Genomic DNA, 17247 nt, shown 5'->3' with positions numbered 1-17247 from the left:
AGACCAGGGGAGTAGACTGGTGCTACCCCAGCGTGCCTAAATGGAGTGTAGAAAGATGGGACCTTCCATACCAGCTCTTTTGTCTCACAGGCCCCTTCCTACTGTGCTGATGTCACATTGACCATGGCTCAGGGGACAGGAGCTGGGGAAGGACAGTGGGGTACAAGCTCTGGTGGGGCTTTGAGGTGTGGATGGAAGCCAAAGGTGGGAGCCAGTCGAGGATCAAAACCCAAGGCACCGAAGAGACTGAATGGGGAGACTGGGCCAGAAGGGGAAGGCAGTGCCAGCTCAGAGAGGAGGGCAAAGGCAGGGATGAGGGCTGCGAGCCAGCACGAAGCCACTGAGGTGAAAAAAGAGGCCGGGACAGCTGTCTCAAGAGTGGAGAGTAATTGACTCTGAGGAAGTGGGAAAGCTCTTCTCTAGGCGAGGCCACCATGTTGTTTGGCGACTCCATAGCAACTAACCGGAAGTCGCCCTGGCGCCATCTTGTTTGCCGTCACCATAGCAACGAGCCCGGCCGCCCCACCATGTTTGGTGTCTCCACAGCAACAAGAGGGGCCAGGCGGAACCGGAGCCATGGAGGGGCGGCTGGAGGAGCTGGAGCTCAGCGCCGACGAGGCGGAGCGGCTCCAACGGGCCTTCCGCGACGAGCAGTTTCGGGCGCTGTTTGCCGAGTACGCGGCGGAGCTGGCCGATCCCGAGCAGCGGCGGCTGTACGAGGAGGAGGTGGCGGCTCTGGAGCGGGAGCGCGGCGTGGAGGTGCGGTTCGTCCACCCCGAGGCAGGGTACGTGCTGCGCACCAGCCAGGCCGGCTCCCGCCGCTGCTACGTCAACGTCTGCAGCAACCCACACATCGGGGCACCGCAGGCCCGCGCCGAGCCCGGCGGCCAGCGCTGGGCCGTGCCATACAGCCTGGCGCCTGGCCGGGAGGAGTTAGGCGGCGGCGGCTGCCGTCGCCTGGTCTACGACGTCGTCTTCCACCCGGCGGCTCTGCGCCTGGCCGCCTGCAGCGCCCGCTTCCGCCGCCTGCTCAGCGACACAGCGCTGGAGGCCGTGGAGCGTCACTGCGCCGTGCAGCTCGACCGTTCCAACGCCGCCGTCCTCCGCGGCACCAAGTACAAGGGCGTTCCACAGGCGCCCGTCATCCGCACCCCGCTGCCCGGCGCCACCGCGCCGCCGCCGCCCGACAGCTCCGACTTACCGCTGCCGTCCTCTTTCCTGCCAGTCCCCTCCCCGCCGCCCGCCGCCGCTGCTACCCCGCCCTCCCGGCCCGCTGGCCCCACCACGCCGCGCTGGAGCATCCGCTACCGCTCCTACGTGGACCTGCAAGACTATCGGTGCTGCCGTGACTCGGCGCCTAGCCCGGTGCCGCGGGAGCTGGTGGTGACGGTGGAGCTGCCGCTGCTGCGCTCCGCCGCCCAGGCCGCGCTGGAGATCCACGGGCGGGAGCTGCGCCTAGACTCTCAGCGCCCCGCCTACCGCCTGCGCCTCCGCCTCCCCTACGACGTGGATGAGAGCCGCGGGCACGCTGCCTTCAACAAGGCCCAGCGGCAGCTGCTTGTTACGTTGCCCGTGCTGTCGCGGCCCGACCCGCAGGAACCTCCGGGCCCGGCCGGGTTGCGGCTGGAGGAGGCCGAGCCCGGTGCAGAGGGGCAGGGCGAGCCGCTGATGGCTGAGCCGGCCGGCGGCGCGACGCCTCCCCTAGGCCCTGGCCCCGGCGGCGGGCTCCAAAGCACGTGCGGCGGCGCGGATCCTTGCGAGCCACCCGCGAGCCGCGACTCGCCTCCGACCCGCTCTAGCGCCTCTTCCCCCACTCCCAGCGCCAGCCCTGAGCCGGCCGCGCCCGGTGGCCTCGCTGAGGCCGCCCTTCCGTGCCCTCCACCGGCGGCGGAGGACAGCCCCGATGAGATGGCCCTACCCCCGGGCTCCGGCAGCCCCGAGGCCGCCGTGTGCCCGCCCTTCCAGTGCCGGCAGGATGAGGCCTGCCTCACGCTGCTTCTGCAAGTGGCCACCATCCAGCCCCAGAGCCTCAGTGGGGACGTGGGCACGAACCACTACAGCCTACGCTTCTCCAGTGCCACTGGTGCCTATGCCCTCTTCTTACAGTTTCCTGCTGCAAACAGGCTGACATCCCCTGAGACCAGCATTAGTGTGTCTGCCCACAACGCTGTCATTGGGCTTGCCAAGGCCCCTGGCAGCACTGGGCCCTGGGAGAAGTTCTGCTTTGGCCTTGATGCCTCCACTCTGCAGGTAACAGCTTAAAAATGGTAGCAGCATCGCATCATGCTCCCCAGAGCGTGGCTGCTGTGCTGTGGTGTGTGGTTTTTCTGCTGATTGGATCCGTTTAGGAGTGATGTTTGAGAGAGCTGCTAGGTGTTTGGTCTGAGTTCAAAAAGTTGGTCGTGACTGAAGCTGCTTTCCTCAGAGAGCTGTTACCAGATGTAAGCAAAGTGACCTAATTAGTGCTAGTCTTGTATGAACAGTGTGAAGGTTATACCACAGAGCTGACATGTTTGTCCTTGGAACTGTAATGACTTCTGGCTCCTGCACTGATTTTGTTGTCAGGGAAATTCTGATTATGAGTGAAAACAAAGTCTGGCCTATGTCCTTAGCATTATCTTTTAAAGCTGTGTAAATCACTCATCTGGCCTATTCACATGAAGAAAAGATGTTTATAATACACCAGACATACGTACACAAGCACACAGTGCCAGGAAATGCAGACGTGTGAGTGGCGTGTGCTTATATTTTGGGTCAGAGCTCCCCTTTAAAGCTGCAGAAACACCCATTAGTTCAGAGTAGTACAGTAAACAGCAGCTGTGAACTGCTGTCGATTGCCATTTTACTGGGCTAGTTCATCTTCTTACCAGTCTGAGTATGATTCTAGTTTAGATGGTTTATTATTTTATGGGTTGTTGGGTAGTGATGCTCCCTCCCTGTAGTGGGAGGAGGTTGCGATGCCTGACACATCTGGCTGTCTGAGAACTGTCTGTGTCACTGCAAAGGGATTCTCACCTTGTGGCACTCTTGCTGTCAAGAAGCACTCACACCATTTTTATGGAGAACTACATGATTCTGTAAGCTCAGAGTTTCAAACCAGCATTAAGACTTAGACAATTCTTGTGTAACCTTTCAGATGTGTGATTTGGAGTCTGTCTTTACTTTAGAATAAAATCCTTTGCAGCTTGAGTCATGTACCATGGGAATTCGAGTCTAGAAAACTGGCAGGCTTAAAGTACATTGCGACGATGGCCTGGATTGTCTTAATTGCTCCATTCCTACAATTAGAACATACTGCATGATTCTGGAAGATCCTATCCTATTAGAATATGTGCAGCTGAATCTTTACATTTCCCATTCAGCAGGCTGCATACCTTTTCTGTAATAGCAACTCCTTTGAGGGAGGAGCTGTTCATTTTGGGGATCGGAGATTATGAATTTATTGAGAACTCCTTATGCTGAACCTTTACTGGAGCAGGAGCCTGTAAGCCTATGCAAGTGGGGCCACTGAACAGTGGGCGCAGCTGTTTGTTGGTGTGATAGAGTACTGGGGGCTGATGTGACATCAAATAAGCCTGTTTTCTGCATAACTCCAGAAGGCATGGGGTAGGAACTACAGGCACTTAATCTGTTTTTTCAGATAGTCTCAATATCTTTCATCAGATGCTGTGGTATGTGTCCACGTGCTTCCTTCTTGTTCTATGCTGTGCATGTCTAAATGCAGGTTTTGAGGGAAGCTGCTTTTTGTGACTGTGTGTATCTCTTTAGTACTGTGATTGATGGATGTTTCTGTGCACTTTGATCTCAGTCTGATGATTTTGGTGTTTGGGATGTGCATTTGGTGTTGGTTATGATTGGGGGTACATCTTTTGATTGAAAATTGTTAAAAGGGCATGCAGGAATGGGATTTTGGCCAACATTATTGTTTTGTGAGTTAAAAAATCTTTGAATGTGCTGAATTTATTATAGATTGGAAAATGTTTCGGGTGGAGTAGTAGTAGGAGGAGATTAGGCATTAGTCACAGGCCTCCCAGCTATTCATTCATGTAGCAGGCTAAAAAAGATTTATTTCTTCTGGGGTGCAGTCCTTTTGCATACTGCCTGCAAATTGAAGCAGCTGAAATAATCTGAAGTAATTTGTTCTGTTTGCTTTTTCCTGAACCGTGCTATTTCCCAAAAGTGCCTGTGCCAGCGCCGATAGCTGCATTCACTCAGAGGGAAGTGAGAAAAATTAATATTTCATTAGAGCTACTATTATATGCTGTCTTCTGTCCATTAACTATTTGCTCATGGTAGCTTCTAACCTACTTACACTGATTTCCTCAATTTGTCTGCTGTTATCTCTAGTGTTTTTCTGCTTAGAATCTCTCTATAAATCAGAGCTACGCTTCTTGCATTGAGATCTGCAGGAGTTGCATCAGTCATGGAAGAGCGTTTTAGGAATGTACACAGTAGCAGCACCCTGTTTAATCACTTTGGAGAGCTTTTGGTGGCCTGGGTAAGCAGGAATTTTATCCTGCAGCTCCCAGGCACTCTGCTGTCTGCTTGTCTGTAATCTCCTCTCCCACAGCAGCATTGTCAGAGGACACTGCACAGTGAAAGAAGGGGCCAGTGTTTTTTACATATATGAAGTTCCTGCTCTGCTGTCTTCTGGGAAGTTGCTTTTCACTTGAGACTGAGGGTTTCTGTGTTTGTTTCATGAAACAGATTTCTTGCTTGGTGTCATGGTTCAGGCCGAGCTGGCAATGCAGCCCCAGGGAGCTGCTCGCTCCCTCCCCCTCCCCATACCTACGGTAGGATGGGGAGGGGAGTCAGAAAGTCAAGACTTGTGGATGAGGATAAGAATAATAACTAAATTAAAATAAAATATAATAACAGTAAGAAGAATATATAACAGTATAATATCAGTAATGAAGATAAACAAATCCCAAGCAAAAGGGCAAGTGCTGCCCACTGCAATTGTTCCTGACCTGTTGACTGATGCCTGAGCAGTGATCTCCACCCCCCTCAGCCAACCCCCCAGTTTCTATACTGGGCATGACATCCTGTGGTATGGAATAACCCTTTGACTAGTTGGGGTCAGCTCTCCTGGCCATGTTCCCACCCAGCTTCTTGTGCACACACTGGCTTCCCCCACTGCACCACTCTGATCCACTCACTGGTGGGGCAGGAGGAGAAGCAGAAACAGTCCAATGCTGTGCAGCACTGCTCAGCAATAACCAACACATCCCTGTGGTATCAGCATTCTCTTCAGCTTAAACCCAAAATACAGCCCTTTAGCAGCTACTGGGAAGAAAATGAACTCTATCCCAGGCAAAACTAGGACACTGGGTTAGTTACTTCAGAAATCTGCCCAGCTTGGTGATAGCTGGTGCTGCGGTGGCCATTACAGTGCCCTGATAAGCTTGGAGTGGAATTGTCTCCCATTAACTTGCCAAAGAGCCAGGAAAAGGCGTTAAGCTAATTGCTTGCCTCGGGAGCAGAATGCATCTCATCAGCAGCCCGGTCCCTGGGCTGTGATGCAGCGCTGGCTTGTGATTGCCTCTGTGCCTCTGCCGGGGCTGAGACGGCGATAGTGGTGCTGGTAATTGCGCAGCCCCGCCTCGCCTGCTCGTGCTGTTCCTGTTATCGCATTGGCCTCTTTTCTTCTTGGAAATTGGTTTGATACAGATATTGGTAGAAGAATGAGTTGAGCTTGTCCCTAGGACACCATTCTTGAAACAGAATTTCAAGGACTGGTTTTCCTTTTGTAGTCAGATACGTTTGCATCCCTGTGCTGAAAGATGATATATTTAGAGCTCAGTTTCCATAGATGCTGAGCAGTCTGAATTCCCACCCCAGCAAGTGCTTATTTTCAGCAAGACTTTACACTGCAACAGTCCTCCTTGGACTTTAACTGTGTCATGACAAGTATTCTATCATTGATAGTTCTTGATGTTGCTTTGGTTTTCCTGCTTTCCCATACAACAGACAGCTCTCTGCTGACTCTAAGCTTTGACTTCATATCAGCAGTTGCAGCCGTTTCTTCTCTTTCTCTCTGAGTAGTTGTGCTCCTTGACAAAACCATAATGTCCATGCACTTGTAGTGGTGAGTAGAAATCCTATAAAAATAAGGATTCTGTAACTTTGGACTTCATGGACCAAGGTCACATATTTCAGGGATTTAAAAGTTATCTTTTGTCATTGGCTTTGTACTCAGTCACTGCACCAGAGACCACACAGCATCCATCTTTCTGCAGGGCTGGCTCCAGGCTCTGTTTTTCCAGGGATCTGAGAAAGTTGACCAGCTTCCCTGCTGTCAGAATCACTGCCTGCTCTTTGCCTGAAATGCCAGCTGTGTGCTGCACTCCCCCTGCTACACTCTATCACAGCTTATCCACCAGTGCCTTCTACATCTCACTGCCATTTGTTTAAATCATAGGAGCTCGGGCCTAGGAAACTCCTGCTGCAGAGAGTTCCCCTTCATTTGAAGACAACAGGGCCTGCAGAGTAAACTATGAAAAAAAAGAATGGTTGAGAGTTAAATAACCATTAATAAAATTTGTAAGCCTGCCAGGCAAGGTTTCCGAGAACAACACATCCCAGAATGTCCTGGTTTACAGCAGAGTTGGGCAATTATGGAAATCTTGCCTTCATAAAGCACCATTTTTTTAATGTTTGGTCTCCTGGGGTTAAATGCTCAATTCTTCACAGAAATAAACCCGAGTTTTCTGGTGAGTGTCTCTGAACTACTGAGACTTGGTGGCTTAGTTACACTAGCATGTAAAACACATTTGGTAGATCATTAGTTCTGCCTGTGTTTTTCAGGTCATGTGTGCTCATTTTCATATGATTAGAAAAAAGATTAGTTAAAGTAATAATTGCCTTTCATGCTCATCCACACCCTTCCTGCCCTTCCCACTGGACTTGAATCTGTCTGGAGGATGTGTGTTCACTCTCCTGTCAGCACTTCCCTCCTGGGCTTCCACTGTCAGCCCATCTCTTTGGTCATAAAAACCCATGTTCTGTCATGGGGAATATTAAGATTTAACTCATGTAAAGCCTCACAGGGCTCCAGAGACAGCAGGGAGCAACATTTCCTCTGCTTTACTATACATTGAGATGATGTTTTTTTAACATTAACAGTATGATAAATATTATCCTAAGCATTCCTGATTAGTTCATGGTTGGAAGTAACTATGAGTTACACTGTTTGTGGAGATTACTTAACGCAGGTCTCTACAGGGGAATTGCATAATGATACAAAGCCTTCTATAACTTCTGTGTGAATGTTGATGCCTTCGTGGAGAAGGTTTTAGATGGGTGTTTTGCTGAGCATAAAAGAAGTGTGATTTTTTTTTTTTTCTGCTTGGCACAGCCACCAGTACCTTGTCCAGGAGATCCTTTTGAAGCTGTTGTTGCTCTTTCCTTCAGAAAGCAGTTGGTAAATCACACTGAAGCCCTGTGCCCTCTGCTTGCTGCATGCACCAACTCTCACGTGTTGTTTTCTAACCCTTGGACTTCTGATTTGGCAACAGCTGATGCTGTGGGGCAGCTCCTCTGAGACAAACACTCGCTGTGACCTGTTTACACAAGAACCCTATGAGAACAATATGATTTTTAGTTGCCTTTATAATGGAAGGACTGTGAGTCTTTGTAATTAATCTTCTTGTTACCTCATTGAACTCGGTATTTGTGTGCTGTCAGATCTATTGTGCCCAGGCAGATCCTGTGCTCTCCAGCCACACTGGCCATGGGCCTGGCGTGGGGCTGCCGAGAGGCCAGCTATTCCCTGGCAAAGAAGTCATCCACAGGCAGCTGCGGGCGGCAGAGCTGTGCTGCTCTTCACACTGGGAGCACGTGGAGAAGGTTGTGGGCTGGATGTGCTTCCGTGGGCTGTCCTTGTGCACAGCCATCTCAGAATTGTGGATAAGTGTATCTCTTGGCTTGAGAGTCAACCATGGATGAAACCTAGAGAACTGTGATGGGATGATTTAATTAATGTTTACAAATATGTAAAGGGTGGGTGTGAGGAGGATGGAGCCAGGCTGTTCTCAGTGATGGCCAATGACAGGACAAGGGGCAACAGGTACAAGCTGGACTATAAGAGGTTCCAAAGAAACACAAGATAAAACTTCTTCCCTGTGAGGGTGATGGAGCACTGCAACAGGCTGCCCAAATGGGTTGTGGAGTGTCTTTCTCTGGAGACATTCAAAACCCACTTGGATGAGTTCGTGTGACCTACTCTAGGTGGTCCTGCTCTGGCAGAGGGGTTGGACTAGATCTTTTGAAGTCCCTTCCAACCCTTAACATTCTATAATTCTGTGAAGTTTAAGATTGATGTTTTAAGCCTATGCCACCTTTCAGGGAGAAAGCTGTACCAGAGAGCTGAATGGATGCTGCAGTATCCTCACAGGGCCAAACAGAGGTGCTGTGTCTTGGCTGGCTGGGGCAGTCTGGCTGGCTGTACTGCTCTGTCTACTAGGTTTTGCCCTTGTTTCCAAGGCATTTTGAATTGTGTTACATGCTTTCTTTGACAATCATCATCATTTTCAACTCCTAAGCTACTGTAAATTATATTATTAATATAATAGCTAGAGGTCACTTAGAAGATGATGCTAGAAACTAGGACTGTTGTGCTTAGTCCTACAACAGTTTATTTTTGGTTCAGTTAATTCTGTGTTCCACGTTTCAGGGCTCTTGGCAAGTTTTTTTGGAAGGGCGCAGGAGGACAGAAAAGGAGAACAGAACAAACTTATTGTTTGATTTTTTTTCAAAGTAATCTCTTTTCTAAACTACATTAAGAAACATAATTAGTTTGCTTCTGGTATAAAATAAACTAATTTCTGAATAGCCTTTAATTGGTAGGTGCATTGTGGGAATACCATACTTGCACAAAACACATTGGGAAACATTATTAACGTACTGAGTGAGCTCATGACAGCTTCTTTTGAGCTTTTTAATCTTTGCAGTGATGAAAACCTTAAAGTTTTCACTCCCAATACAGGTACTTTCATTCACTAAAACTGATTCCCATGCCTAGCTGGTTTGCAATGGGACGCTACAAACCGAGGGGCCAGGAAATACATAGATCCAAGCCCCTTTTCTTATTGGCCTATGCTTCTCATTACAGAAGACATGCAAATAATGTAAGCCTGAAACCTATCCCGCTTTCAAAACTGTTGCAGCCTGCCTGGGAGATAACTCTGAATGGGAATTGGCTACAGGTTTGGATAAAGCAATGGTAAGGATAGGTGTGGGGGCACAGCGCTGCTGCCGCTGGGTGCTGTGCAGTGCGAGGACTGTTCTGAATGATGAGTGTTACCAAAGTCAGTCCTGCTAACATTTATGTTAATTTGGTCTCAGTTTAGTCACAGGGAAAAATGAATGTGTACCAAACAGCAGATGACAGTATGTGCAGGGAAGAACAAATTTAATTCTAAGTTGCTAAGAGAGTATCATAAATATTAGAAAAATCAACTGTTTAAACTGAGGAATTATTTTACAGGGTCATTGAAATCATCTGCAGATGGTTGTCCTCTGCTGCTCTTCCAAGCCAGAGCAAACAGGCTTTAAAGTAAATTCCTGAATAATTTTTTTCAAGGTCTGTGCTTTGATAACATCTGCAGTAATACAAATGCCTTGGCATGTACTCGCCGTGAATGCAAAGCCTGAATTACAGCTGCCGACTGTCTGAGCAGGCTAATGGTAATCATTATATTGATAACAAACAGCATTGCTTGTGCATACAAGGTACTGTGATTTATGGCAGACCACTGGGTAGTGCTGTGATAAAATTTTAAATACTTACTTGAGATGTAAGTGAAGTACTCTGAGAGTACAGTGTCGAGCTGGTGGGAAACCTGGTCAAACGGAGTTATCGTGATTAGTCAAATGCTAGGAACATCATCACAAGCAGTTACTTTTTATCCTCATGCAAAGTATTGATGAACAGACCTTCCGCTCACTTTTTCTTTCCTAACAGTATTTTCTGTGAAGAAAACAAAATAGTTTGTTTTTAATCAGAGAGAAAACCTTCAGAAAGATTTACTAGGTTTGTTACCTAAGTGTGAAGTCGTATTTGCCTTGAGGAGGAATGGCTGTTGCTCTCTTCCTGTGCCCATGATTCAAGGCTGGTGCTGGGGAGACAGTTTCTGTACAGAATTCTCTCAACCTCACGTTCTTTCCTAAGGGTCCTCCCACTTTTCTTTGTTGTATCTCTGCTTTGGTGTGTGTAAACCATCTCCTGCTCTTTCCGAAATGCCTCTGAGGCAGCGTTCCTGCATTCCCTGGCATGCCAGGTGCTGAGCCCTGGAGCAGAGTGGTCCTTTTGCCACTACTGACTTAGAGAGGCAACATTTCTGCAGCATGTACAAGTCACCCTTCAGACAAGTCACTTCAGACAAAGTGACCTAAAGATGCAATTTGCCATATTTTGCTATAAGAGAAAACTTTTCATTGCCCTTTGGCTTTTCAGGCATCTCTCCTCCCAATTTCTGTACCCGTGATTTCTTTTTATTGTTATGCTGCTTGTGCACGTGAGCAAGGTCAGACACCAAAATGCACAGTAAGAGAGTCCTTTCACAAAAGGCTTTTGCTCTCACTAAACCAAACAAATGCAGGTTCAGAAGGAGAAAAGATTGTGTTTTGGGTTTTTTTTTTTACATATATAGGAAAAAAGAAGGTAAACAGACTTGCTCACAGTCGTAGCAGTCCAGGAGAAAAGAGAGACTGCTGAGATGCAAAACCCACGGTGCTTCTTTTCCCAAAGGGGTGTCAGGATGTGGAGATCTTGTAGCAGCAGTACAAATAGAAAAACAGTAACAAACAGTGGTCTCTTTCTTTAGCCTCCCTCAAATTTTGAGTCTCCTGCTTTTAGGAAAACATTCTTGCTCTTCAAATGAGACTGCAGAGTGCAAAGGAGCGGAGGTGTCAGCTAAAGGTGAATTGCTGGCAGGTGATTTCAGTGTCTCAGCTGGGTTAGGAGAGAGGTAGTTCTAGAGCAGAGGGTGCTTTGCTGCGCTTCCCTTGGAGGCGGAGGCAGGACACCAGGAGGGGCTGCGCTGCAATGGCGTCTGGCAGCGTGCCCAAAACCCCGCAGAGGGAAGTTGAGCTGTTCTGCTTGTGATGCGTGGGCAAAGCAATACTTGGCAGAGGTGGAAACGTCTTTCCTGTGCTGCCCAAGGCCTTGCCAGTGATCTAATTTGTGAGCTTGTGAGAGTTTCAGTGCCACATGGATTTCTGTGTCTTTACTCCCTGCCTTGCTTCTTTGACACCTCCTTTTGAACTCTGCAGGATTCAGTACAGGGAATAGGTTTTGCATATACAAAAATGCAAGAAGTAGGTCTGTTACTGGAGGGTTTTCTGTCAGGGCAACCCTGCTGTAGTCGAGTCCACAAACTGTCTCAGCATCTGATGTTGGATGTTCGCCTGGGTTTTAGTCTTTCTGGATACAAATTGAATTCAGTCTTCTGGTTTTGAGAACCAGCAATAGGTATGTTACATCTTTTCATATTGTGATTTCTAATTTCAATAGCAGTAAAATAGGATGCTGTTTTATTTTGCCCATGCTGAACTTTTTATTTTGGATGTCAGTTAAATCTTGTACCTTAGACACAGTGCAGCATCTGGCTGTGCATAAGGCTACATCCATGGGGGGCCCAAAATGTGCAGAATTGCCTTTTTGCTTCTCGGTCTGCAAGATGTCAGTTATAATTGAATTTAACTTCCACTAGGCTGACAACAAGGTAGAACTGGACAGAGAAACGTAGAAGTATGACATAAAGTTGAAGGTTTGCAACTTTCCCCTGCTATTCCAATTAAATGGTTCATTGTTAAACAGGAAAAGTCATTCACAGAACGTAAGGATAATCCTCTAGGATAGACTATTTTTGTGGTGTCATAACTCGCAGCTACAGTAGGTGATTTAGGAAGACTATCAGTACAGGGAAGGCTCTGTAGCTCTTCTGAAATAGCCCCTCCAGGATATATTTTAGGACCTTTAATTACATGTAACTGATTTAAATCTTTAAACCTGTAGCAGCATGTTTCATGTTGTTTGTGAACTGCGTATTAACAGCCTCAAAACATGTCCCAGGCAGTCATCTTCAGCTGGATGCCTCTATTTCTTCCCACTGCGGTTTCCACTTGCCTCAGAGGAGATCTGAGAAGCCTCCCTGGATGGAAGTGAAACGGATACAGCTATGCATGTTTCATAGCCTTTGCTGTAGAAGTTCTGATCTTGAAGGCTAAGGGTTCAAAATGACAGTCCAAGGAGGGTGTTTGCCTTTTCCTAAAGTAAGATATCGGAACAAATCCATGAAAGCGTGACACCTTCCTGGTGTTAAGACAGGTGAGAATGGTGGAGAGATGTGGGTGCAAATCATTCTTCAGAGGGAGCCTAGGTCTGTGTATGAGTCATGGATTGAAGGAGGGAAAACATCTCTTTCTTTTATCTTTGTGTATGATGCTTATCCATACTTCAAAACTAAATGAGGTGGACGCTAGTCTTTAATTAATTTCACCTCATTAGTTCTGACTGTCTGACTTAGAGTCTCTTTATGGAGCCATGAGTGTGCTGTGAAACTTGTTTTGTGAATCAATGTCCTGGTTTTGTTTGGAGTAAGCTTCTTGCTCCATTACTGCTGGAGTGTAGTACAAAAAGAACATAACTTCCTCTTTCTTTTCTTTAGGAAAGACTGTTTGTCAGTGAAGAAAACATTGATGGATTTCTAGACACTGTTTTATGCCCTTCCTTTTGCTCCCAATCAGCACTGGAAAGTCAGCCATTAATTGAAGTGCTTGATGTTACTGAGGACAGAATTCAAATCAGGCTGAAGGTAAGGATCTCTCTGGCAGTGGTACATATTGCTGACTGATTTACGGACTCCGGCAAGACAGTATTGAATCTGACCGAAGCGGCTTTGTTCCTGTTTTGTCTTGATATAGCAGGGAAGACCAGGGAGTAGGGTGTATTTGTGAGGATAAATGTCAGATTTTAGAAGCATAAGTCACATTTCTGCCATTTAATGTGACCAAGAGATTGAAACCTCCTGCACTTCATTTGGAAGATGAAGAACTGTGATACAGTCATTGAAGGCAGTGCTTTCTCCTTGCAGGCATGGCACACACAGGCTAAATCTCTCATTGATACTAAAAATAAAATTACTAAGTAGCTACCAGGTATCCCTCATTCAGAGGGATCTCAAGTGCTTCCAGGTCAGAGCTGATGACAATGTGCTACAAACAATTCATGGCAAATGTCATTAGAATAAATACCAGAATGTTCTTAAAATGGAAATAAAGATGTGAATCATCCACGTCCTTCAAATACCCAAGAGTTTGGGCTTGTGTACTGGAGCCCAGGGTTACAGCATGCAGGGGCATCTTTCTGGTAACCAGGAGTGAACTTACGCAGAGGGACCAGGATTCAGGAGGGAGTAGAGGGGCAAAAAACTTCATATTGGGGGCAGGAAGTGGAAAGTGTTCCTCAGGATGAAGAGTGTGCTCAGTCTCAGCCACTGCTTCGCTGTCTTGTCACACAGGCACAGAAAACCTTGAGAATTTTGTCTGGGAATAATTGAGTCTCCTTATCTCTGTGTGGCCCAAATGTTGGAACTTGGTGGTTTCCTGTTGTTTGGATAATTAAACATGAGACACTAAATCTTGAACAGTGGTCTCAAATTCACTACTTGTAATGGTTAAGGCCTCATTCAGGTGACCCTTCTTCCTCAATCACCCTGTCTGTATAAAGGAAGTAAGGCAGCCTGTCTCTGAAGCCTGCCACAGGATTAAAATGACTTCCTTTTGCAAAAAAGGAGATGGACAGATGAAGAGAATGTTAGTTTTGTAAAGAGGAAAATGCGAGGTAAACCACCCCAGATTGACTGGGATGTCTCAGTAGATACTGTATCAGAAAGTCATTTGTAACTTTATAACTTATAAAGGAGAGATAATGTGCAGGGACAATCAGGCTCCTTCTGTGGCCATAAACTAGAGACTGCAGAAAGAGAATCATAGAATCGTTACAGTTGGAAATGACCTTTAAGATTATCGAGTCCAATCCGTCACCTCACACTGCCAAGCCCATCACTAAACCATAGTTCACATAGTTCACCTTGGGAAGCAAGTTCAGACAAAGCATGCTGCCTCTGGAACTCAGCTGGAGGACTGAGGAGCTTACCCTAAAGATAATGGCTGCAGTATTAATGGACAGGCTTAACTTCTGTTGCTAGTGTGGATTGTACATAAAAATGAAAAATTCACACCGTTAGAGAGCAGATGTGTGTGTTTTGGTACTGAGGAAAGGGAAGATAAGGAATCTTAACTGTCACACTCGTGTGGGAGAATCATCCAGTGCTGAGAAGCACTCAGCACTGTTTGTTTTGTTTCTTGCTAAAGTGGCTTTGGGGTCAGAGAGGGCTGGGTGCGTGAGAGTGCGACATGGTCTTTGAATCCATGAATCCTGCTGCTCCTGGACAGGTTCCCAGCTGATCCTGACTGTCCACTGATAGGAATATAGGAGTTAACAGCTGTTTTTTGCCAAAGCAGCCAATAGCTAATGGTGAAACTGGGTAAGTGCTATTTAGTGCACTGGGTCTCACAGCTCACTCTCCTGAGGCAGACAGCAGCAATTGCAGCATTAACCCCCTTAGGCCAATTGAGAAGGACAGCTCATTTACTAGTTACACCTTCCACACAGGACAGGATGGTAATTTCCCTAATTGTAAGGTTAAAACACACTTGCAAGGAGAGTTTAGATCCCTTGGCTGATTTTTTTCTGGACCCCTGAGTTCTAGAGAGCAGCCTGGGTGTGGTGAGTCCTCAGTCTTCCCTGCTGGTAATTGCGATGGAGGCTGTGGCCGCTTGGCAGCAGCCCAGCAGCATTTCCTATTGCAGAGGAAGCCCTGGGGAGGCAAACGGCCTCCCTGCCACTCATTCCCACGCGCTATCCGAGACCAGGAAAACCTCAGCACTGCACTCACTTGGCTTTCTGGAAGTAGACATGGGAGAAACAAGTGTCTTGGCCTGTCTTTATAGAGGTTTTGTGTGCCCAGCCCGTTTCAAGTATCAAACAATCCATTTATTTTCTTGACAGACGGAGGAAGCAGTTCATTCTGAATGGGATGGAAAAGAAGAAATGCTTAACAGCTCAGGAGGAGAGCTCGCCAAACAGACAAACAGCAGCTCCTCTCAAACAAAGGCAGAAACAGACTGTACTGCGGTGGACACAGTCAAAGGAGAACATGCTACAGAAACCAACCAGACTTCCATATCTTTTGCAATAGCTGAAACAATAGGAAAAGTAGGTTGTAGTTCACACCATTGTTTGCAGCATGAACCTTCTGACACTAGTTCAGCAGTTCCCAGCGAATCTAGGAGGAAAGAAACAGATTTAGAAAGTGCTGTTGCAGTAGGTGAAAAGGCCGTGGCTGCAGGGTCTGAGAAGGGAGGGGGTCTTGTGCTGGAGGGGCAGGCAGGAGTGAGAGGGGGTGAAGCAGAGGAGGTACCAGGAAGCCGGCACAGGCCAGACAGCGAGACAGCTGCCCTGCTCCTGTGCGAGGGGAACACGCAGGACGGGGCCGTGCAGGTCCTCAGGGATCATGTAACCCGCTGCCCCGTTGTGTTTCAGAATTCTCTGCTCTATGATTTGGACTAGTTCAATTATTTCAGGATTTCCTTCTGTTGTTTGACGTTCACTGTGACTTCCACATGCTGGTTTATGGCTTCAGAGTTAAGGGTAGAACCCTGGTTCCTACTGAAATCGTTCTGTTTACACATGGACACAGAATACTTCTGTTGTTGTTAGTTTTTGAAGTTAATAGGTTTGAATTTTCTTATCACATGTATGGGCTGATAATAGCTTTACTCACAAGGAAGATGCAGTTGAAGGTGAATCTGAGCCTGTGGAAGAAAATATATTTTTATTTTTTTACTGTTATGTCAACAATGTTCAGTTCAGCTTTTGAAGGAACTTCTGTTAGTCTCTTTGCTACACGACAGGGATATTTGTATATATCCTTTTTCTAATGGCTGCCTTGGGAGATGCTGTGTTTAGTCCATCTCAAAATGAGCAGTATTCATCATTTTTCAAACCTTTCATTTTGTGATAACTGCAGGATTAGGCTTGCAGTGATTTTTAGCAATCAAATGAAATTTCTAATTACATAGAGAAATTCTAATTAGTCTTCTAGAAATAATCACCATTTATACCACGTATTCCATCCTAGCACAGTACTTCAGTTTGGCAGCATCCAGACATACCCCTGACTGTCAACCAACCACATGCAGCTGCACAATAAAAACACCCTCTCTTGTTGCAGCCTGCTACTTAGAATTTACAGTTTGTAACATGGATTCAGTTTATCCAGTTTAGATTGACTTTTCTCAAAACAGTTTCCCCCAAGCTTCAGCAGTCTGCTTGCTGGTTCATCTCTCTCAAGTGTGATAACCAAAAGAACATATCTAATAATAAACTTTCAGTTCCCTTCTTCAGTGCTTCTGAAATCACTTCTGTTTCGTTCGAGCCGTACAAGATACAAAGAGGCTTTAGAGGAAAGTTAAATTTGTCTTGTTTCACAGCAGCTCTGGAATGACTCCTCCAGTTCTCTGTTAAAGGCAAGTGCTTGACTGGTGTAGGTTCAGCAGAAGCCCCAGCTGACAAAAGCATCTCTCCTACCCTGTATGCCAGTGCAGCCCTGGCCAGCTGGAAGAGGGCAAGTGGTTTGAACCCTGATCAGCATTGTCCCACTGCTCTTCTGGGGAGGTACCAACGGGCTGAGGTGCAGCTACGGTGTTTTTAGCATCAGCCCTGACTTTGTGAAACGAAACAGAGCAATTACCAAAGCAGGTACAAAATCTTGGAAAAAAATCGGAGCATCAGTCAAAATAAACATCAGTGTGCCACTTCAGCATATTCCACAGAACCTGTCTCCCTCTCAAACGAACCTTTAACCCATGTGTTCACAACCTGTAACGCAGGTGACAGTGGTAAAAGGGAAACCTTGAAACACACCCTCCATTCCAGGTCGCTTGTAGCCAGAGTCCTAAGAGCACCAACCAACACCCTTTGCTCAAATTAAACAAAGAGGTTTTTTTTGTGTTTTTGGGTTTTTTTTTGCCCCTCTACAAATCTCTTGACATAAAAATCAACTTCTAACCATTGCCTGTCTGTCGCCTCAGCCGAAGATCCTTAGTCTAACATACTTTGTTCTACAAAAACGCTGCTTGGGTGCTACTGCTGCCCATTGTGCTTCAAAGCAAAGTGCT

General features: G+C 46.9%; 1 protein-coding gene across 1 annotated transcript; it reads left to right on the top strand.

Moving 5' to 3' along the window:
* Positions 1–507: 507 nt before the first annotated feature.
* DNAAF2 (dynein axonemal assembly factor 2) lies at positions 508–16473 on the top strand. Its single transcript, XM_061998850.1, has 3 exons — positions 508–2250; positions 12672–12818; positions 15077–16473. Exons 1-3 carry the CDS (start codon positions 577–579, stop codon positions 15635–15637), a joined length of 2382 nt encoding a protein of 793 aa, XP_061854834.1. The 5' UTR covers positions 508–576; the 3' UTR covers positions 15638–16473.
* Positions 16474–17247: the final 774 nt, after the last annotated feature.

The sequence above is a fragment of the Colius striatus genome, chromosome 6 (assembly GCF_028858725.1).
Source record: "Colius striatus isolate bColStr4 chromosome 6, bColStr4.1.hap1, whole genome shotgun sequence".
NCBI classification, from domain to species: Eukaryota; Metazoa; Chordata; class Aves; order Coliiformes; family Coliidae; genus Colius; species Colius striatus.
The sequence above is the reverse complement of the archived record's forward strand: the minus strand, read 5'-3'. Positions and strand labels throughout refer to the sequence as shown.

Bases quoted from the DNA above. Each gene is read 5' to 3' on its own strand.
- DNAAF2 (XM_061998850.1), top strand. From the start codon at position 577: ATGGAGGGGCGGCTGGAGGAGCTGGAGCTCAGCGCCGACGAGGCGGAG. The intron at 2,251-12,671 runs GTAACAGCTTAA...TCTTTTCTTTAG, and splicing joins TTGATGCCTCCACTCTGCAG to GAAAGACTGTTTGTCAGTGA. The intron at 12,819-15,076 runs GTAAGGATCTCT...TTTTCTTGACAG, and splicing joins GAATTCAAATCAGGCTGAAG to ACGGAGGAAGCAGTTCATTC.